Genomic DNA, 22,154 nt, shown 5'->3' with positions numbered 1-22,154 from the left:
GGGGCTCCTCTACACACCTGCCTCTTAAAGGGATCCTGAAGCAGGCCATCATGACAGGCCCATGTCCTGAGAGCTTACGCAAGTCCCACTCAGTTGAGACACTTTCTCATGGCAGTGGCAGACTTAAGTACCCTGATCCTCAGGTCTGCCTCAGCCACAGGGGGAAGCACTCAATGGAGCATAGCAGCAGCAGTGCCACTGACTCTGCCAAGCACAGGGAGAAGATCACAGAGGAAAAACTGCTGTTCTCCAAATTCCTGGATGAGATGACCCAGCGGGTGCGGAGTCCCATCTGCTCACCCTCACTGGGAGAGACCAGGGGGGCAGAACAAGACCAGAATTCTCCCCTTTTCACAAGAAGCTCCATGCCAGAAGGCCAAGGGGAAAGTCGCCTGCCAAAAAAAAACAAGTGTGCAACTAAAAGATTGCCTTGCCCAAGCAGAAGAAAAGGAGAAAAGAAATGTGAGGGGCTGGGAATGGCTTCATGCCAGAGAAAGTGTGCTGAGGAGGCTGAGAGGGCTTCTGGACTAAGAAAGAAACCCATCCTTGGGAGGAAGGACAGTAAGGAAAAACTTTCCTTGCAGAGAAGGGTAATAGATATTTGTCAGTATGAGCTGCAGCAGCTGGCAGATGTGGGGCTGCCAGGAACATCCTCTGGGCAGCACCACTCACTGTCTTCATGGAAAAGCAGTGCAGAGGGTAGAAAGGATGAAAGCAGTCCCTGTACACAGCTATTACAGCCATACTATCCGTGTGCTAAACTGGGACAGAAGCAAGCAGTGGAGCCCAACTATTCAGAGGAAGGATCCTTCTCCAGTCCAACACGCTGGAGTCGGAAGGAAGGGCCTAGCCCATCTAGATCCTCCCCTTCCTTCAGCCTGGCACTAAACAAGGTAGGTGCCAGGGCCACCGTCTCACAGTCAGGGGTCTCAAAGACCCAAAGCCTCCATCTGCATCTCATTTAGTCTGTAGTGCCAGAGCAGAGAGTGAGAGCATGCCCCCAGACCTCATGCTGTGGGTGCTGCAGGTCAGGTTTATCTTCCTGAGAAGAATTAGCTTTGCTTTGGCCACAGGAGTTAGGAAGTCAGGAGCTGGTGCTGTGCTTCCTACTGCAGCCTTCCCACGTGTTTGTAGGTTAGAGGCCCTTCAGGCTGTGGGACAGCAGCCATGTGCAAGAGGTAGGCACCTCTGTTGTCAGGAGGTGTGAGGCTGTTCCTGGTGCTTTGTGTGTGCCCTGTGCCCAGCTGTCATGGAATACTGGATGTAAGCCTTTTCCCCTTTTCTCCAGCCTGCTTTGGGGCCATCACCTCGTTTTAATAGGAATCACCTTTGCCTGGTCGCTAGCATCTGCTGTGTGTGTATTTGTGGGGGTGGGGGATGGGGCAGTTGCTAAATAATTCTTCATTAATTCACTGATTGCCATGTGGAGTCAGAATGTAAGAAAAGAAGGGGCTGATACTTTGCCTTTAGGGACAGGAGGATATATGCAAGTGGTAATAAGGACCATTCTTTTAAAGTGTGAATTGATGAAGGAAACAGCCTCATGATGTCTTAGAGCCAGGACTAGGGTGGTTTGCCTTCTGTAATATTGCTAGGAGCTCAACAACCTCACCCACAATTGTCTGTGGCATGGCCTTTCAGCCCAGGTCTGACCGTGACACTTAAAGGACAATCTAAAGTGTGGCAGCACTTCGGAATTGTGCAGTGCTGTTGGTACCAAGCACCAAAAATAATCCATGGGAAGCTTGGGCTTCGTGAGAATTGTTACAGTCTTGGGCTTTCACAGAAATACATTTGCTTCTAGAGCTAACTAAATCTCTCCCAGCTGTGCTGGCAGGCAGCAGCCATCTCACAGGTTGACAGAGAGTGCAGTGGAAGTGAGAATATCTGAGCTGTGTGCTCTTGTCACTGCTCTGTGTCTCCTTGTTCTGCAGGTCCCTGCTCCAGCCATCTCTGGGGATCTTGCCCAGAATGTTAATTTCTTCCACGGGCTTTTCTGGTCTTTGGTGCTTCATCTGCTATCCCAAAATAGTGACAGTGGCTGCTTTCAGGTCTGCAGAAAGAAACCCTTTTCACAGCACAATCTGGGTGGTGTAAATGGTAGACATGATTTTCAGCTCCCAAATGATTTTCTCTCATTCCTTTTATGGGGCTTCAAGGGTGTTGTGATTGCCATGGTGACAATTTAATCCTCGGTGTATGCTGGCCTGTGAGATTCCTGCTACCCACTAACTTTGAATGTGAAGGAGGCCAAAACACTAGCTAGGGTGACAATGTTAAAAGAGATGCTGAGATGACACTGTGGGAGAGTAAAGTTACATAACTTGTGTGGTGGTTTGTAGTCTAGCTCCTCTACCCTGAACCAGAACACACCGTTTGTCTTGGTGTCAGACATCTGAGCAATGTGTACAGATCCTAGCAGCTCTAAGTTTGCCTAGCATGACCTCTCAGAGCAGGTAAGGAAGAGTCACAGGTAGGGTCTAGCAACCAAGACTTTGCCCTTTAGGAGAGAGACCAATTCCTCCTCAGAAAGAATCTCACAGCTGTTTTCCTCCCTGTGCAGGAACCATTGACGGATGCAGAAAGGATGAAGTAAGTGTTCTGTTCCCTCTTTCTACCTATCCTACTGCAACTGTGTGGATGCTGATTCTTCACATCCTACCTGTGTCACCTGAACAGTGAAGCTGACTGGCCCCACAGGATCCTCTTAGATCTTTAGTCTTCCTGGGGCTGTGTGGGCAGAGCTTTAGTCTGCTTTGCCAACCTCTGCCTTGCATGTCTTTCCTCCTGGTGTGGGATGGAACATAGGCCTCTAGTGCAGGTGCAGGCAGAGGAGTTGGTGGATGTGAAAGAAAGAAGGATATGAAGCCTTTTTAATACAAGTAGAGAGAGGAGTGCCTTTTTTAAGGCTTGGTTTTGCCACTGCTCTGGTGTAAGCCATCAGAAGCAGTATGCAGAGGCCTTGGTGGTGCTGTTACGGGGCACAGAGAGCTGCTAGTACTGAGCTCCAAGCTATAGTAAGGAGAAAGCTTGCACTGCCAGAGAAAAAGCTGTGCTTCTAGGTTACTCTGAGTGACTGAGCCCAAAGGAGTGAAAAACAACAGGAAATCCTTCTGACCACCAGGCATGTCCTGGCTGGGGAAGAATGGAGCAGTTTGTGTTGGAATGGGTTGATTGGCAGCTATGATCACATCTGTAAATGCACCCCACTGGCCCTGATCTGGACTTAAGGCTCTGTGGAGTCCTCTTTCCACGATGCATTAAAGGTGTGAGCACTTTTGAACAATTTCAGAGGAGGAGAAGAGGATTGTACTCTTTCTGCCTTCAGCTTTTCTAATCTGGACTGGAATAAATTATTGAGTGGGTTTCATTCACCAGTGAGGGTCACTGGAGCTGCACAGGTCATCTGGCTAGCAGCTTTTTACTCTTGGGGTAACCTGAGAGAGAGCTGGGAGCCCTGGCTGGCCAGCTGGCATGTGCTTCTTTGCCACTGCTCCAAGGGAGTCTGAGTCTCCCTCCCCTGACAGAGATGCACCTCTTGCTGCTTGTGTTGGGGTCTCCTGCCAGTTCAGTTCTTGACTTCCTGCCTGTGTGGAGTGGGGTGGGGGTGCTGGTGTGGAGTACCCCTTGTGCACTCAGAGGTACTTTGTTCCTGTGTGCCCCAGGCTACTGCAGCATGAGAATGAGGAGCTGCGCCGGCGGCTGACATACGTGACTAACAAAATGGAGGCGATGGAGAGGGAGCTGGAGTCAGGTCAGGACTACCTGGAGATGGAGCTGGGCCAGAACCGTGAGGAGCTGGAGAAATTCAAGGACAAATTTCGTAGGTATGAAAAAGAAAAGGAGTGGTAGTTAGAGAGATCCCTCCCACCAAGGACACCCTCAGCTGGCATGAGCAGGCTGTGCCCTATTGTGTAAATCAAAGGCATGCTTCATCCTCATAAAGTTGCACCCCCAGGTTGTAGGGGAGTTAAAGGCTCTTCAGCTATTATTTCCTCCAGGGTTACAGTGTAGGAATGCTGCTAGCACAAGGGGCTGACAGCAGGGAATTCTTCCATCTAGTGGATATGAGGCAGGATCCAGCTTGGATGGTTACCCCACATGTGCAAAAGGAGCCACTGACAGCTGCAAGAAAATATGTCACTACTTTACCTGGAAAGTACCTCAGCTAAAAATCAATGCCAGTCACTTATGCTTATACATGATGTCGCTCAGAGGAGTCCTCCAAAGTCATTCACACTCTCCCCTACAAGACCCTTTCACTCAACCAACCTCATCTTGCCTGCAGTAATTTGGTGTCTGAAGGCGATTATTGTGGCAGAGGCCAGGCACAGTTAATATGTCGTTTTGTCTTAGTACTGGTCTTTCAGGTGTTGTGGAGTTAGTGGTTGGCTTGGCAGCTATAAAGGGGACTTGAGTAGCTGCCTGAGACCTGTTTCCACATATACAATCTTGTTTCTGTAGGTTGCAGAACAGCTATACTGCTTCCCAGAGAACCAACCAAGACCTTGAGGAGAAGCTGCATGCCCTGGTAAATGCCATATTAAGTTACCACAGAAAGGAAATGCAAGAGGCCTCTGTGTTAGGAGTAGATGGGGGAAGGGGCCCTGGCTTTATTCAGCAGATGTGGCAGTGGGTGAGGGGTGAGATTCTGGCCATGCCCATCTATTCCCCTTTCCAGCTGGTGTAATAAATTGTTTTCTTGATTTACTGAGCCCCTACTTGGTCATGCACGTGAGCTTTGGTAAACCACAACATAATTGCATGATATTCCGTCATGTTGCTTCAGTCCCTCTTGAAATGCCAGGGATGTGTCAGCTAGTCTTGGGGTGGTGATCCTGGGAGGACAGGGCCAGTCAGAGCAGAGCCAATGTGCGTATATGTCTGTTGTGTGCATTCATAACACTCATGGCTGTTTCTTTTCTCTCCCTCCCTCTCTCTCTCTTTCTCCTCCCCACGCTGCCGTTGGCACACGCTGGGCGCACTCACCTCTCAGGCCTCTCTCAGCCAAAGCTGGATTTTTGCAGTTGCGTCTTTTCGTTTGTGTGTTTTTTCTTTTTCCTCTTTACATGTCTCAGCCTGTTGTTTTCATTGTCAGTCCCACATACACCATCCCAGATGGAGGGGCCTCAGCCCTCGTCCAGCCAAGGGCTCACCTGGTATCCAGCAGCTGCCCGCAGATGCTGCAGGTCCTAGCTTGCAGTGCTCCATCTTAAGAGCATTTGACTCTGAGCCAGCTGGAGCATGGCATGTTGGGAAGTGGTGCCCATAAGCTGTGGCACTGCACAAGATATGGATGGCTGTGAGCCTCGTTTGTTCCCTTTCCTTCCCCCTCTGGGCTACGAACAGGCAAGTTGAGCAGCTGAGATGCTGGTTGCCTCCTTGTAGCCAGGACGAGATTTCTTTGGTTCTAACATTTTAATTTCTTGGGTCAATATTCATTGTGCTGGTGCCTGAAGAGACTGCATATGTGGGGAGCATTGTCCTCCCCTGCCCTGTATATCACTGCACTGAACCCCTGATGCACAGCTGGGCCCTGGTAGTCACAGCCTCAGAGCAGCTGTGAGCAGTGTTGGAACAATTTCTTGATAAGAGGATAGCTTGACTGTTCTGAGCTGTCGCCTCTCTCTGCTGTTGCATCTGGGTTTCTATCAGCTCTGTACCTGAACTGTTAGGGAGTCTAAAGGGGCAAGATTGCCTGCTTTGGGGAAAGCATTAACTAGGCTCCAGATGAAGCTTTGTCTTACAAGAGTAAGGCTTAAACTCTTTAAAGACCATGTCCCCTCCCTGCCAAAGAGAAGCTTTTTCCATTCAGCATTGACTGTTGGATATTTTTGAGCATTATGAGCATATTATTATTCTGTTGCCCGAGATAAGAGGGCTGGGTATCACAAACCCAGAGGTCTTTGCTGCCAGTGGCAGGATGGGATTGGTTGTTCAAAACCACTAGCATTTCACCAGGCACCATGTGAACCAGGGCAGAGAGGAAACATGGTTGTACTGCAAGAAGAGATACTGCATTAGCGAGGTTCAAACTCAGCCTGGTGTCTCCATAACTAGCAGAATGGCTGGCTCCATTTGGCCTTCCGAGTCCCTCCCTTGGTGAAGAGCTATGTCCCCCATGTCTGTCTGTCTGGAATTTTTTGTATCCCAGCTGAACATGTCATTGTGCTATGCTTGGGCTGAGGTGGGTGGTGAAGCCAAGTTCTTCTGTGTGTGGGAGATTTAAACCTGGTGTTCTTGCATCTCAGATTAAAAAGGCAGAGATGGACCGCAAGACGCTGGACTGGGAGATTGTAGAGCTCACTAATAAATTGCTGGATGCCAAAACCACCATCAATAAACTGGAGGAACTCAATGTAAGTGGCTGTGGAAATGTGTGAGATGTGGGCTTTTCCTCTTGTTCAAAGTCCTTAGCATAAAGGAACATGTGAATTACTTCAGTGTGTATGAAAGTGTGGGAGCTGTATGCAACAGTAGGGACAGACTAACAGAAAGGGGTCCTGAGGGGTTGAGCAAGGAAGAACTGATCTTTGTTTTATGTATTTGCTCTACTGAGCTTAGGGCTTGACCTGAGTCCAGGCCCTACCAGCTTAGGAATCTAGAGCTGGGAGGGAGCTGATGCCATTTCTCACCATTAATATAGAAGTCCCTGGATGCAGTGCTTGTTTCTGTTAACTGCTGTCAGCTCCCTCTGGTCTGTCTGCAAGATGCCTGGCATCAGGCAGTGTCTTCAGGCATGGCTGAGACCTCTGGGATGGGATAGTAAACCTTGTGGGACTTCTGGAGACTATTAAAATCCCAAGAGGGAGAGGGTGTTCATACACTAACAGAGTATATGCCTGGAGCAAAGGCTGGAGTTGTAAAGGACACCTTGGCTGAGTTGTAAGAAAATACTACAGGGGCGTGGAGAGGAGGGAATGACAGGTGCTCCATGATGTTCATCAGATGCAGCACCTGGTCAGGTGGCGTCTTTTCAGATAAGAGACGGGGCCAGCCTGACACAGTTGCACACCTGTGCCCTTTCTTTCAGGAACGCTATCGACAGGACTGTAACCTTGCAGTACAGCTGCTCAAGTGTAACAAGTCCCACTTCAGGAACCACAAGTTTGCTGATGTGAGTAGCAGTCCTGCTGAGGTGGGGAAGAAGAGCTCATGGTCTTTACCTCCGTCTTGCTTTCTCCGGCTTTCCCTGCAGGGCTGTTGACCTCTTATCCTTCAGCTTCAGATAGAGGCAGGAGGGCTTCTTTTCCCACTCCCACTGAGAAGGCCACACAAAGCCTCTGCCAGCTCCTCTTTCACACCAGCTCCATTTCACAGCTCAGCCAGGAGTTGTTATTAAAAGCACAATAACCTTGAATTTGATAGCCTGCTGGGTGCCTGCTGGGAGCTGGCGGGAGGGCGGACCTCTTTCTTACCCTGCTCTGTCCTCTTCCCTTCCTCACCTGGCCACGTGGAAGGGCAACAGTGCCTGACAAGGAGTCAAGCAACAATAGTCTGGCCCTGCTTCACTTCTTACTTTGAGGAGAAAAGTGGGAGGAAACATTCAGAGTGTCTTTTAGGCCTCCTGAAAAGGAAGGAGTTGGTACCAACTCATATTCCCCTTTGTGGGGTCCATTCAGTTCATCCTGCCCTCTGCATGAGCAAAGGCCTTTCACTTTAGTAGCATCACTTATTCAGTTGGAAGTAAAAGTCTGGCCCATACCTCAGCTCTCTCCTTGCCATACCCCTAGCCTCTATTGCTTCTTACGTTCTTCTCAGCAAAGCCATGTGCTTGTCTTTTTTAACTGAGCAGGTGACCATTATGTCACCCTCCCCCATTGTGTCTCAGATTAGCACAGTTGAGGTCCATGTATCAGTTACTGCTGGGATAACCTTGACTTCTCTCCCAGCTGTCTCCTGTCCCTGGAGCTTTGAATTCTGTCCCCCAGCATGCTGTGTCCCACATGGCTGACACTGGTGGGGGGTGTTGGTGCTGAGCAGCTGTGTGGACAGTCTACCTCACAGCCAGCTGTTGTCATGCAGTGCGCCCTGCATTCCCAGTTTTGGACACAGTTTCCTTCTGGCTGTAATGGGACAGACCTTGTTGTGCCACTGTCTTGTGGAGCTCTGCTCTCCGCTTCATGCTCTGTGGGAGTGTGGTGACTAAGGTGAGAACAGCTTGACAGGATAGTGGGGAAAGCAGTAGTGCCCATTTGCAGAGCAAGGAGCAATGCTTACCCCTGTTGAGACTCAGTCCTGCAGCTTTGGTAATATGCCCCATATTTGCCTCTGAAATGGAGACAGTAAGGAAGTAGGATGAGGTGGTGGGGTTGGTGGGAACAAGGGAAGGCATTGATTCTGGTGTGCAGGCAGGCTGCCAAGGCAGCATGGCTGTAATTACCACATTCGGGGAGCACTGCGGATCCCAGCACTGGGGGCTGTTGTGTCACTTCAGTGCAACCACTGGCAGATTTTCCACAGATCAATAGACCCCTTCCTAGCATGCGCTGGCTGGGCCTTGTCTCTGTGCTCAAAGACACAGGAGACTGAGCCCGTGTGCTGTCTTCTCTTGTTCTCTTTGCAAAATGGGTCCTGTGAACCATGGCCTAGAAACATGACTGGTGTGACAGCTGGAGAGCCTTGTTAGTCCCTCATGAGGCAGGTTTGCTTTGGAAAGAGATACCTTTCTCAAGGCAAGGTAGGTGAATGTGAGGGTCGAGATAAGGAGTACAAAGTACACATGAAGGTTGGTTGGAAAAGGCAGACTGTTTGGAACTAAATGGCTTTGCGTGGCAGCCCCCTTCTAATGTTCTTTTCCTTCTCCCTAGCTTCCCTATGAGCTGCAGGACATGGTCAATAAGCATTTGCACAGCACTCAGGAGTCCACAGGCCCTGGTCAAGAGGCAACCCACACCTTAGCTCCATCTGATGTTGTACCCACCTCAGTCATTGCCAGAGTCCTGGAGAAACCAGAATCTCTGGTTCTGAATTCAGCCAAGTCTAGCAGTGGCAGCTGTCCCATGGCTGAGGATGTCTTTGTGCATGTGGACATGAGTGGAGCCCCTCCTGATGCCTGCAACAGCTCAGGGCAGATGGGGAAGGAGGAAGGAGATGCAGGAAAGCAGCAGAATGGTGGCTGCAAGCCGCAGACCAGTGTGGAAAGCGTTCCAGAGGAGGTGCCAGCTTTTGAGAAGCTAAGCCCGTACCCCACACCCTCACCTCCCCATCCTATGTACCCTGGACGCAAAGTGATCGAGTTCTCTGAGGACAAGGTAAGGATCCCAAAGAACAGCCCCCTGCCCAACTGCACGTATGCGACGCGCCAGGCCATCTCCCTCAGTCTGGTCCAGAGTGAAGATGAGAGCTGTGACAGGCACCGGACGCTCCCCAACAGCCCTGCTTCCGAGGGGCACCGTTCGGCCTCCAGCTGTTCCTGTCAGCAGTCCCCCAAAGCAGCCAGAGCTCATGGCTCTTCCCAGAGCAGCCCGTTCAGCAGCCCTCCCCAGATTCCCAGCGCCTTCGCCAGCTCTGCCAGCTCTGAGGAGGACCTGCTGGCCAACTGGCAGCGCATGTTTGTGGACAAGGCACCCCCCACCTCAGAGCGGGTGCTGATGAACCGCACGGCTTTCAGCCGTGACACGGCCCCTGAGCTCCAGAAGAGGTTCAGCCGCTCCATGCAGGAGCTGGGTAGGGCAACCTCGGTTTACTCAGATGGTGAGGAGTCTGCACAGAGCTGCAGCTGGACCGTGAGCCGGGACTCGAGCGTGGACACAGACAGCACTGAGTCCAGAGCCCGCAAGAGCCATTTCTCCTCAGACTATGGCACAGATTTTTCCCAGGATGAAGCCCAGAAGCTGTTGCAGGAAAGTGGTGGAGGCACTGCTGAGCCTGGAAGCCCCTCACCAGAGAAGCACAAGGACTGTGTAGACCTTGGCTTGCCTGAGAGCCCAGCTGAGGAGAGAGAAATGTTGCTCCAGGGAAGCAAGGAGAGCAACCAAGGAGGTGCCCAAGAAGAAAGCAGAGAAGGTAGGGTCAAGCCTCCCTCCAGTCGGCCACACCGCAGCCCCAAGAGGATGGGGGTCCACCACTTACATCGCAAGGACAGTCTGACGCAAGCCCAGGAGCAGGGCAACCTTCTTAGCTGAGGCAGAGGAAGAAGCAGCGACATGCTGCAGAGCTGTGGGGATACCTCCATTTGTCCACCTTCTGAGGGAGAAATATCCTTAGTACCCTCTTCCCAGAGGGGCCTCTGATCTGAAATTTTATATTTATTCTCTTTTGCTACCTAGAAGAGCTGGGGTCCCTCTTCCTCAGCATCTCAGACCCACAGTACTAGCACACACAGTGTGCACAAGCACACTCACAGCCCTGCACACTCACAGCTCTCTTCACAGCCTCACACTCGTGCCTGTACCGGAGCTCGTTTTTGGTACCCCTCGTCCTGGTGCCTGTGCCTCTTTATGCTTGCATCTTCCTTCCCCCTTCCCACTCAGGTACCTTGAGGCCCTGGGTGCTCTCATGCTGGCTGTCCACAGCTGCTCTGCTCTCCTTTAACTTGTGCCAACAGGGCAGAGTGCCTGTGTGGTGGTGTCTGATTCCCTGGGAGCCCCTAGGGGCCATGAGTGGTGCATGAGGACTCTCCCAGTGGATGGTCCTGTGCCCCTGGGGGTGTGCTAGGCTTGCTGGAGTCTCATTTTCCTGCTGGGTTTTGTTTTCCCCAGCTGCCCTCTGGGTGGTTTTCCAGAATCTGCCTCTGCAGGTCCCCATCACTTGGCTCCTGTGTTGGCCTCAGCCCCTGGCCCCCGCTGAGGCAACACACAGATGCTGGTGCTGTGGTGTGGGGCACGGGTGCGTGGCGGCTGTGGTGGTTCAGGGAGGCACTGCCTGCTAGGCGCTGGGGTTTGTGTTTGTGTTTCTCCTCCCTCACACCTCTTCCCCCGCTCTCTGTGCTGTTGTTTTGTTTGAACGGTGCTGATGCTTTGCTCTTGGGTGGGCTTCTTTCTTCTTTCCAAGCCTTTGGTTTTGGGGTGTATTGTTTTTTCTTTCTCCCCGCCCTGCATAAACAGATGCAGCCGTTGGCAGCTGGTCCAATGCCTGCTCTGAGGGTGTGTTGAGGAGGTTCAGCTCTCAGAGCTGTGCTTCCCTGTGATCTTGGCCTCCAGCCTGCAGAAACCCCTCCAGACTCAAGAACAAGGTCTTGCCCTGGGTGAGCAAGGTGTGAGGGATGCTACTGGGCTTTTGTGGGCAGGGCTTGGTGCAGGGCTGACAAGGATGCCAGGGCAGCGTGCTGAGGAGCTGCTGCCGATGGATGCAGTACCTCACAGCTTGACAGCAGCCCTTTGCCAGGGTCTTCTTGCACACTCCCTTCTCCAGGGGTCTCCAGGCTGGCTCTGGTCCCTCTCCAGAGCCTCCCCTTATGGGTAGAGCCTCTCTGCCTATTTTTCCTAATGTAGCGTCATACTGTGTGGCTTTTCTTCTCAGTCTTGTGTGCTCAGTGTCTTGGGGGGGGTGGGGAGGGAAGGGGAGAGGTTTGTAGATCTAGGTTTTTGGGTTTTTTTGAGGGCTAACAGAGCCCAGGCCTCCTGTTTTAATTTTGTCCTGTGTCCTTGTCTGTCTGGTGTTTCTTGGCTCCCCCAAGGGTGTGAGGCAGAGAATAGCCTAGTTTCCTGCACTGTGTCCCCCTCAGATTGCACTGGCTGTCCTCAGCCTGCTATCTGGTTTTTGAGTTTGATTTGCGTTGTTCTCCCACCCTAGTCAGTGAGGGCTCTTCACTGGGCTGTAGGATAACAAACCTCTGTCCAGGAGGGGAAGTCCTGTTCATATGCTTACAGCAAGATGTGCAGCCAAGGAGCTGCCTGGGGGCTCTGCTCCCCTCCCCAAACCCCTGTTTCTGCAAAGGGCCTGCAGCTTGCAGCTGGGGCCAGCAAGAGCGTCAGCTCGAGCCTGGAGGCTCCAAGGCCTGTGAAAGAGAGCTGCAGGCCTCCCTGGTGGCTGTGTAGGTTGGTTTTTGTGCCCTGATTAGAACTACTGCCTACATGATCTCCTTGTTTCCCACCTCAAACAGTTGTGGAGCTGGATGCCACCCTCTGGTGGAGAGGTGGGACTCAGTATTTCACTGCAGTATTTTGCTTGATACCTGTGCGAGCAGGCTGGTGCCGAGATCAGGAGCCTCCTCTGAGCCTGCAGGGTGTTTATCTTCCCTGTCCTGAAGGTGCTGGTTGGGGTCCTTGCATTTGTTTTCATCAGCTGCTGCATTGCTGCATTTCTTCAGTTCTTCTGCTGTGTTGCTGAGGGCTTGCCCCTACAGGGGCTGCCAGCTCTTGCCTCACAGACATCACTTGGGTTCGGAGGCTCACTGAGTGAGCTCCTCTGGCTCTGAGTCTGCTGGTGGCCTGCCTGTGGGACAACACAGCCACTTGGGCAGTGGGGGAGGCATTGCCCCTCCAGGCACTGCCCCATCTTCCCTGAATCCTGGCATGCTAGTCAGGGGACAAAACCTACTCTTCCTGAAGCAGCTGGTGCTGATGGTGCTGGGCAGAACCAGCCTCCCTCTGCTTTTGGTCAAGGCAGACTTAAATACAAAACAGTGTAGAAATGGAGGGGTGGCAAAGGGGTGCCCAGTGCCTCACCAGACACTTTTTCTTCATAGTATTAGGCCACCAGCAGAGGCTGAGGGGGAACAATGGCCTCAAGAAGAGCGGAGTCCTCTCCTGGTGGGCACAGTGCCTGCCCTCTGCACTCCTGCTCACCTCCAGCAGTATTAGCTCTGGGACCTTGAGCTGACCCCTTTCAGTGTCCCAACTCCAGACTGTTAATCTGTAACTAATGTGTTTTTTTCTGAAATTTTCAAACTGATGTATATTTTAAGATCAGAAATAAACTATTTTAAAAGTAGGTGGTGATGGCTGTATTGTTCTTTCTGTTGGTTAAGACCTGAACCAGACTGGTTCTGAGCAAGTGAGGGAGCAGAACCTCCTGTGGTACAATGTCCCAAGTTTGCTGCACTGTGCATGTGACCCATTAGCTCTACCAGGGAGTGTGTGACCTGTAAGCTTTCCAGGAGGCTGTGAAATCTTTGGTTGTCCTGAGCACCCATTTTAGCAGCAGCACGGTTCAAAGTGTTTGAGCAAATCAAGTCATCTGTGTTGGAGAAGAGGCACAGTCCCATGCAAGGAGTGATGTGAGGAATGAGTGGTGTTTTACTTCTGTAATCATATGCAAGTGCTGGAATCTGCTCTCTGGGTCCAAATGTATATACTGCCAGCTCAAAGGTTAGATTGACCCTGCAGACCAGAATCCAGTGTTCACAGCATCACTTATGTCACTTTTGACTTGGAATCTGACAGTGGCTTTAAAAAAAAGGGCAGATTATTTAATCAGGTGGCTTTGGAAAACAATGTGGGCAATTTTCCTATCACTTAAGACTGTAAAGGCTAGGCTTGTCAAAACCTTTGCAAGGAAGCCTGTTATGCTGTAAGCAGCCTCAGAGCTCATAAAATTTTGCCAACCCCATTTCAAGTATTTTGCTGGCTGTCCTGTCTGATCTGTGTCTTAGCAAAGACCTCCCTGTGCTGATGTAGAGTAGGATGAGGTGTAGATAATTCTTAGACTGTTTGTTGGTTTCCTTGAAGCCCCAGCTCTCAGTATCATGTGAGAGTATCAGTTCTCCATTTCAGAAACAGTTGCATGGAACATGTAACTTACCCCCTCTCTGGAGTTCATAAGAGTTTTACAATTCTAGTGTCAGTATTTTGTGGCTTTATTTTGTGTGGGGAGGGAGGATTGGGGTTGGTTGGACATATCTCAAGACTGTAGGATGCCAATATGGACATCTAGGAGTCCTTCTCATGTTGAGTGGTGCCGCCGCCGTCAGAGGGTTGTGATGAGCTCTCCTCCATCTCCCACGTTCTGCTGCTTGTGCCCTGCTGACCTAGGTGTACGCAAAGTGTAACACAAGAAGAGTTTCTTGTTTCTTTGTGGCCATCATTAATGATATTTTTTTTTCCTGTGTTCCCTTGAGTAGCAGCTGCCGCCACAATTTAATCTGCCAGCCTAATCCGAGCCTTGAAACACGACCTCCCTTGCCGATGGCTCCAGCAAGGGGCACTGGGCTGAGCAGTGAAACCTGCAGCGCTGGTGCCGGCACCAGAGGGTACACGGCTGCGGGCTCTAGCCTGGTCCTCTACCTCCTGGGCAGAGGGGAGGCCCGGGGGGACGGCAGGTTTGCCGCTGAGCGGGCAGACCAGCAGGGTGGAAGCCAGACCCCGCAGGGAGGGCGAGGGCGGCGGCTGCTGCCTCCTGCCGGCGCTCCCGGCTCCGGCCGCAGCGGCGGAGCTCGGGCTGCCAGGAGCGGTGCCACGTCTCTGACCTTTAGAAATTAACTCCCATCGCCACAGCTGGACAAGCAATAGAAAGAACATCTCTTAGACACATCTGGATCAATGCCGCCTGCGGCCGGCGGGCACAGCCGAGCGCGGAGGCGGGGGGGAAGGCAGGGCAGCGGAGCTACACAGGCGGCGACGGGACAAGCAGGAGCGGCCGGCGGGGTGCGTGACAACACCGAGACGCGTGTAGAGATTCACTCCACCGGGCTCCGGCAGGCAGAGCCGGGGGAGGCCTCGACAGGAGGTGAAATGTGTGAGCAGACGGCTGGGGCAGCCCACCGGAGGCGTGGGGAGGGGGGGGGGGGTGTGCTCGATGACACTCACTTCCCCAGCGGGCACGGTGCTCTTCTCAGCAGAAGCAGGCAGGGTAGCCCAGCTACATTTCTGTCTCTGCTAAGAGGCTGTCACCGAGACCTGACGTCATCAGGACCATCTGGGAGCTGGAATCTGGAGAGAGAGAGAGAGGGAGAGGGAGAGCTGGAGAGCACAGAGCTGTGTGCCAGCTCCAGAGGGCAGGATGAGGCATTAGAGCGCTGCAGGGTGGGAAGCAAACTGCTGAGAGGATTGTGAGATTAAGTAGTAACTAGGTCTCCTCTGGCCACGTAGCAGAACAGAATCCATGTTTGGGGAAGGCAGGCAGCAGGGCCCAGGGTGGGGCTCTGCATTTGTTATCTTGGCTGTCAAAAGGAAGATTGGGTCTGAACCCTCCTCCTATACACTTGCAGGTGATACTGACTTTACCCAGCCCTGTGCAGGCCTTCAAATCTGCACTCACCATTTTTCAGCTACAGAGACCATGTCCAGGTGGGATGGGCTGGCAGGCTGCAAACCCGTGTAGGGTGGTGGTGTTGCCTTCCCAAGAGCAGGGAACTCAGTGGGCAAGCAGCCATTTTGTGGCAGCAAAGGCCTGGAAATCCTGACTTTCTGTGCTGCATGAATGGAGGGTTTGTGCAGCCCTCCCCTGCCTGCATCAGGAAGGTGAAGGCAGCTTGCTGGCTCTGCGATGGCACACAGTGTCAGCCAGGAACACTGTGACTCTCCCCACACAAAGTGAATCAGCTGCAAGGAGGATGGGCATGCATAGTAAGTAAGAAACTCAGCAGTATACCAGTTTCTCATCCAGAAGCCTTTTTAAACAGAAAACAAAAACAAAACCAAATAAATTGCTTTTTCATGGATGTGACAGAGAGGAAGATTGTTAGTGACCATGTTCTTCAGACCCAGAGTCCTACACATTCAAAACTGCTGCATAGTATTTTTGTAATTTGGGGATCAATTTCTGCAAACTGGATCCAAAACTTGGCCAGAACTGTCAGTAATGGATTTTTATGGCTCTAATAAATGGGAATCCAGATGTTTTGAGGCCCAGGGTGTGGTTGCGCTTGCTGCTGCTAGTCTAATATGACAACTGGGAGGGGAGAAGGACAACTAAAGGTAAAAAACAACAAACCAAGCTAGCAGGATCACAATCTAGGCATGACAATGCACAGTATCATATATGCAAACAATAGACAACAGGCTACTGCTATCACTATAATATACCTTTTTTCTATTACAAGCGATAGGCTGTGACACCTGGCTAACCCTTCACACGTTTGGGATGCAGAGATGGGAATTGCTGATGCTGTGCATATTGCAGAGAGACTCTGCAAGCAGTGAGGAAATTACATGAGTTTTGGCTAGGTTACCTGGCAAAGGCCCCCAGCATCTTTAAATGCTCCTGCCCTTGAGTTTTAAGGCTTTGCACAAAGATTTCACTCCTGCAGCATCGGGGAAAATGCCTTTGAGGTACCGTTTCTACTCTTAGCAGCAGCCGCATTGCCCTTGGAGGCTGCCTGTCCAAGTGCAGCTCAGCCCAACACTATTTGACATGAAGGTCACACCTGGAGGCTGCCTGGATTCCAGTTCACAGGGGGAAGGGACAGACCCCACTCACCAACCCACCAGGAGAGACCAGTGGTGCTGGAAGTGCCCGAGACACCCCAATTCCTGCCCATCAGCCCCTGACCACAGCCCAGGTCCCAGAGCTCTTACTGTTCTGGCAGATCCAGGGGTTCTTCTCCCTGGCTGTGACTTCACGAGCCTCCGTCTCTTCCTCTTCCTCACCCTCCGAGAGCAGGTCAGAGATCTGCTGCTGTAGCTCGGGACTAATGTTGTTCTCTGCCAGGATGAGTGTCCGTAGGGCTGTGGGGTAATTCTCTACCATGTCCAGCAAGGTCTGGGCAGAGAGCAAGATAAACAGGCTGACAAGCAGCACAAACAGCAGCTAGGCTGAGCAGAAGGAGCTTCAGTGCTCTGTCTGCCTGCAAACTCCAGCCCTCCTCTTCCTACATCTACCTTCCCTTGGCTTTGACTCCCCTTTGCCAGGCTTTCTGTGAGCCTGAGGACCTCTCATCTTTCTGTGGGAAGAGCTGTGCCCAGATCTCCTGGCAATATCTAAAGAAGAAGGGACAGCTCTAAATCCCCGATGCTGCCGCATATCCAGACTAGTCCCCTCTTACTGCTGGGAGCTGGGGCTGTGAGAGGAGAGCCTGTGCTGCCAAGCCTTGGCCCCTATTTGTTCACAGAGCATTACCTCTGATCCTCAGTCACAAGTCCAACCCCTTACTTCTTTCAAGAAAGCGAGACTACAAATAGAGCTATGTGTTTCTCCTTGCTGATGTGGGAGATCCAGGAGCCCTAGCTCAGAGCTGTGTCTTACGAGCTCCTCCTGTGGCTGAATGTAAGGGGTCAGGGGAAAGCAACAGCACCCCTGGGTGCAGGGAAGGAAGGGGGTAGATGTGGACTGGAGGAGTGGGGTGGAGACAGGTGTAAGTCCTAGGCCCCTGTAGATGGCCAAGACCTACACCCCTGAGATGTCAGTGATGCTGTAGAGTAACTATAGGCTCTCATACCTGGGCTGACTGGTTGGTAAGTCCTGTTCCCTCCAAGTCCAGAACTTCAAGGGTTCGACTGGAGGCCACAGCGACAGCGAGCATCCCTGCTACCTGGTCACCTGTGGGAGAAGAAAACGGGCTGTCAGCAGTGCCTGCCTTCCCTCATGTAATACCACATGTCCTCTTGGACCTGGGGCTGTCACGGGAACATCCTCTGAGTATTTCTGCCATCAGACAACCTCCAAATCTCAGTTACCTTGGAGAGGAAAAAAAACTGTTAACTGAGAAAAGAGACAAGGTAAAGGGGCACCATTTTCTGGTTATGGCAGCAGTCACTGATTATCAGAGGGAACATGAAGGAACACAGTGAAATTGTTTTTATTCCCCAAGGAACCACATCTTCCCAAATCTCCTTCCTACTCAAGGATATGAGTGCCTTTATCAGTCGCTATAAGATGCAGATTAAGGAGCTGAATACCTCAGTCTAGGGGGAGGTTGGAGTCAGACAGAGGACTGTGTACCAGCTGATGGAATGCCTCCCTGGAAAGGAGGAAGACTTCTAGGGGTGGATGCAGTAGGACCAGGTGCATTAAAGATTGATGCTGGTGAAGAGACAAGATTTCAGCATGTTCTCCTGACATTCCTTGGTGAGTGCCAAGATACTGTACAACTGTGATACCTTCTCTTAAAAAAAAAAACCCACCAGACTGCTGTCAGGTAACATGCTGTGGCCTTTCCTGCCCAAGAGGAGGTACCTGGTCAGACAGACAGGGCCTGGAGGCAGGCTCTGTTTCCAGATGGGGCAAGGAGGGAAATGCCCTGCTGATGCTCAGGGAAGCATGGCCTGGTCTCCTCCTCATCACCTTGCAGCAGAGATGGAGAGAGTTGGTTTCTATGGCAACGAGTGCCAGGCTCTCCTCCTCCTCCCTGCTCTGCCAGAAAGATGAAGGGGGGAGAAACATACAGAATCTGCCAAGCCAGCATCAGCACCCAAGACTTCAGGAACAGGGGAGACATGGAGGGTGAAACATGATGACAAAGGCAGTGGAGCGGGCAAGGCAAAACCTCCTTTCTGCATCTCCCTGCAGGGCATGTGGCCACCTCACACCAGCAGAGCAGCAAGGCTGGCTTCCCTACAGCCAGGGGCACCTGGCAGGGTGAACTCACTGCTGAGAACCAGAAGTGACCTAAGAAAGAAACTGCCCCATCCTGCTGGTGATGCTTTACCACCTTTCTAGAGCTCAGTCCTCAGCCACTCACCAGCACAAATCACTGAGGCAGGAGTGCAGCATCCCCTGCTCCTCCTCCCTGTCCCCCCAGCTTACCTAGGGGGTTGTAGTCCAGGTTCAGCACACGGAGCTGTGAGCTGTGAGCCACTGCAATGGCCAGGCGTCCCCAGCCTTTGCTTGTGACGCCTGGGTTAGCGCTCAGCGTTAGCTCTTTGAGGCCTGGAGAAGAGAGAGAAGCCAAACCAGAGCCTTAGGGTCACCAAAGCAGTCACAGGGGAACTAGTTCAGCTAACCAGAACAGCTTTGAGTGGTGTCCCCTGTGCTCCAATGGGCTGAAGGGTTTGGTTTGCACTGACAACTGTAATCACATACTTCACTGATCAGTGAAATATTTCACTGCCTTCAGCAGCATCCCTTTGCTTGCCCGTGCTGTGACTGCCCCATTTCTCTCCTCCCCCAGCCTGTGTCCTCCTTACCCTAAATAGCAAACACAACAGAAACAAGTAAGGAGTGTGCGAGGCAAATGACCAGAAGGAGGAGGTGGTACAAAGTGGCAGGTTGAAAAGAGGGTAACAGGCAGAGAGCAGGCTCTGAAGCCTGCACCTGGGAGAGGTTTCCGGCAGAGACAACAGCATCAGTGGCACCATGAGCACACAGAGTAGAAGGTCAAAACCTTCTTGGTTTGGAAGGCATTTTGAGAGTCAGAAGAGATGGGTGGTGTTACCTCAGCACACTCTAGCTCTCAGCTTAATTGGCCCACTGGCCTGCAAACATCTAGGTCTTGGCCCTAGGTCTATGACCAAGCAACAACACACTCACAGAATGCACCCACGAGCAGGGACAATTCCCAGGCGCTGACAAAAAGCCAAGCACTGAGGTGGAGGCACACCATATATTTCTTACAGTCATTACACGAAAATGCAAAATACTCAATTCAACGTCCAACTGTTCCCTCCTCCAGTTTCAAATGTTCCTGTCATGAACCAGAAGTAACCTGTTGGTCCCTGAGCTCCAAACTGCCAGCAGGACAGATCAATAGCTGAAAGTCCATGCTTGCCCAAGGGAATTGCTCCTCTATTGCTTGGCTTTTCTGCCAAGTTAGGAAAAGAAATTCCTCATCCCAGACAAACTACAGAGCCTGCCTCCTCCAGGGCTGAAGATGTACTGCTGCATGAATCTGCTCCATGTGAAGGTCCATGGGTCCTTGTGCAGCCCACAACCCCTGGTGCTTACCGGACTTGGCTCCGTCAGGCGGCAGGAGCCCACAGATAAGGTTGATGCCTTCATCACCCAGCATGCAGTCTCCTAGATCCAGAGCCACCAGCGAGGGGTGGATGGAGAGGGCAGGGTTGAGGAGGGCCAAGCCTGCGTCTGTCAAGGGACTCCCATGGAGGCTGTGCAGGTAAAAGGAAAAATTACTAAGCAGCCTTTTTCCTAGGATCTAACTATCCCGATGGGAAAAGGGAAGCAGATGAAATGAGGATGACAAATCCTAACCCCAGGTGGGGAAAAAGCACTGAGAAGCCTCTGCTGCGAGGGTAAGCCAGCTGCTACGGTGACCCTTCTCTCCCTGCTGGGACGAGGGGGTGCGAGAGATGCCAGTGGGGCAGGAGCAGCCCCCGCCACCGGGGCAACACAGGTTAGAGGGGTCGGGATGGCAAGCCGGCGGGGGCAGAGGCAGCTCCCTCCCAGCCGGGTGAAGGGCGAGGTGTTACCCTCTGCAACGTCAAGGGCGTTTTTCCTCCAACGAGACTTAAGATTCAGCAGCCGACCCGGAGCTGCGAGCTCCCCGAGAAACCCATCCCACCCGGGAGGGGGCCGGGGGCACCCCCTGCAGCTGCCCGCCCCGCTGTACTCACAAGAGGGACTGGACGGAGCGGTTTGTCTTCAGGGCCTCGGCCAGCTGCTTGACGCGGTTGATGTTGGAGACGATGCCCAGGTTGAGGTTGAGCTGGGCCAGGGAGCGGGACTCGGCCGCCCCCCGGCAGACGTGCCCGAAGTCCCGCTCGGAGAGCTGGCAGCCGCGCAGCGACAGCAGCCGCACCGAGTTCTCCCGCAGGCTCTCACAGATGTCCCGGATCTCCGCCCCCGACAGCGTCTCCCCGGAGATCTGGATGGACCCCGGCAGCATCTTCCCCCCTCTCGGGGAGCCGCCGAGCCCGTGGCGGCCGGGCGCCCGGGGGGAGCCGCGCTGCGCTGCGCTGCGCTGCGGGCCGGGGCGGCTGCCAACGCCGCCGCTGCCGCCGCCGCTGCCGCCGGGCAGACCCGGCCCGGCCCACCGCGGCCCCGGAGGCGTCACCACGCAGCTCTACCGGCGGCCGCCGGGCCGCCCCGCTCCACCCGGCGGGGCCGCCGCTCCTCGGCGGGCGGAGAGACCCGGGGGAGCCATCGAAGGGGGCTAATCCGGACCGGCGCCGGGCTCCGAGCCCCGCGGGGCCGCACCGCCCCGCTGCGCCAGCATCGCCGGGAGGGGCCGGGCAGCTCCGCCGCTCACCGCCCCGCTCCGCCCGCACCTGCCCAGCCGCCCCGCCTGCTCCCGCCGCCGCTCCGCACCTGCCCCCCGCCCTCTTCTCGGGCCTCCGCCGGGAGGGGCCGGCTCTTGGCGGGAGGGGGCGGGCGGGGAGGGACCACCCGTCCCACCGCCTCCACTCGAAGCTCGCGGGGGGCGCCGCCGGTGCCCGGCGGCCCCAGGGACTGGCAGGGCCAGGGCCCCAGGGGCTGCGTCCCGGGCGCTGAGGAGGAGGGGAGGGTGGGGGAGAGAAGCTCCTGGGAAGAGCTCTCCTTGCCGGCTCTGCTCCTGCCTGGGGAAACAGCTAAAGCCACTAGCGGGCCATGGCGTCCTGTGGGTGGCTCTTGGTCTGAGGTCTCCAGCTTCAGTGGCATTTATTCTTAAACCCGCTGCACCTCGAGCTTGGACCCACAGTTTAATGGCGAGGTCAGCGTGAACCGCTCCTCCTGGCCCACAGCTTGTGGAGCTGGTGCTCAGAGGCAGCTGGTGAAAGGAGGAGGGCTGGAGAAATGCTTCCACATCCCTGCGAGCACACAGCCTTTGCCCTCAGCCTGACCTGGGGTGGGAGGGGTGTATCTCACCCCCGCAGAAGTCACAGGTAGGGATCAGAGGGATTTGTCCCTTCTCTCCCCCACTGAGTAATCCTATGCTGGGAGGGAAATAGGAAGCAGGGCCCCCGTGTTTTCAACTCCACTGAGCTGAGAAAGGAAGCCAGTGATGTGGAAATTAGGTTAAACCGCCTAAGTAGGCAGCTCTCTGCACGTAACTAATCTGGCTGCTGCATATAGCAGCACTCAAGTGAATTCCAGCCCGGTGGGTAACTCTGGGACAAACCCAGGCTCCTCTGCTTGGTGAGCAGGGCAAGACAGAGGGGAAGAATGGAGGAGCAGGTCACCTGAGCTGAGGGCTGCATGTTAGGTTCTGAATGAGACAAGGGGAGCAGCAGATAAGAAGCTGGACTCAAATGTCAGCTTCAAGACTTTGGCTGCAGCATCTAATTTACAGTGTAGGTGTTGCCATGCCCTTCAGGTTCCATTGTTGTTGTCTAGAGCTGTCTACACATCCTTCTCTTTCCCTGTTGCACAGGGGTGCATGGTCTGAATACTGTACCTGCAGAACACGTCAAGAACAGGCCGCTGGCCTGGCAACGCATCTGCACTGGGTTAGAAGCAGC

The 22,154-nt window shown here is 53.3% G+C and overlaps 2 protein-coding genes across 8 annotated transcripts in view; one reads left to right on the top strand and one right to left on the bottom strand.

Annotated features, from left to right (window-relative positions):
• TJAP1 (tight junction associated protein 1) overlaps window positions 1-12,876 on the top strand; it is a 39,821-nt gene extending 26,945 nt beyond the window's left edge. For 4 of the 5 annotated variants that reach the window (XM_051613619.1, XM_051613616.1, XM_051613618.1 and 1 more), the window contains 7 exons: window positions 2,564-2,592; window positions 3,666-3,827; window positions 4,465-4,531; window positions 4,997-5,026; window positions 6,252-6,359; window positions 7,034-7,117; window positions 8,811-12,876. In XM_051613619.1, coding sequence (XP_051469579.1) covers window positions 2,564-2,592; window positions 3,666-3,827; window positions 4,465-4,531; window positions 4,997-5,026; window positions 6,252-6,359; window positions 7,034-7,117; window positions 8,811-10,127 — 1,797 coding nt within the window. In that variant the 3' untranslated portion in view covers window positions 10,128-12,876. The remainder of the gene's footprint in view (window positions 1-2,563; window positions 2,593-3,665; window positions 3,828-4,464; window positions 4,532-4,996; window positions 5,027-6,251; window positions 6,360-7,033; window positions 7,118-8,810) is intronic. The other variant, XM_051613620.1, reaches the window with a different exon arrangement.
• An 847-nt stretch (window positions 12,877-13,723) lies between these two features.
• LRRC73 (leucine rich repeat containing 73) lies at window positions 13,724-20,743 on the bottom strand. 3 transcript variants are annotated; one of them, XR_007888910.1, is made up of 7 exons: window positions 20,331-20,743; window positions 19,705-19,865; window positions 18,568-18,690; window positions 17,261-17,361; window positions 16,401-16,584; window positions 14,691-14,813; window positions 13,724-13,912 (listed from the first exon to the last, which is right to left on the bottom strand). XR_007888910.1 is itself a non-coding variant. In XM_051613622.1 (6 exons), the coding sequence occupies exons 1-6, from the start codon at window positions 20,600-20,602 to the stop codon at window positions 14,743-14,745; spliced, it is 912 nt and encodes a 303-aa protein (XP_051469582.1). In that variant the 5' UTR covers window positions 20,603-20,743; the 3' UTR covers window positions 13,724-14,742. The 3 variants fall into 3 exon arrangements, 2 of the variants coding, with proteins under 2 accessions (XP_051469582.1, XP_051469583.1); XM_051613622.1 differs by having other exon boundaries at window positions 13,724-14,813; XM_051613623.1 differs by lacking the exon at window positions 18,568-18,690 and having other exon boundaries at window positions 13,724-14,813; window positions 20,331-20,687.
• Between the last annotated feature and the right edge of the window lie 1,411 nt (window positions 20,744-22,154).

Source organism: Apus apus, chromosome 3 (assembly GCF_020740795.1).
Source record: "Apus apus isolate bApuApu2 chromosome 3, bApuApu2.pri.cur, whole genome shotgun sequence".
Classification (NCBI taxonomy): domain Eukaryota; kingdom Metazoa; phylum Chordata; class Aves; order Apodiformes; family Apodidae; genus Apus; species Apus apus.
Note: the sequence above shows the minus strand (reverse complement) of the source record. Positions and strands in the feature narration are given on the sequence as shown.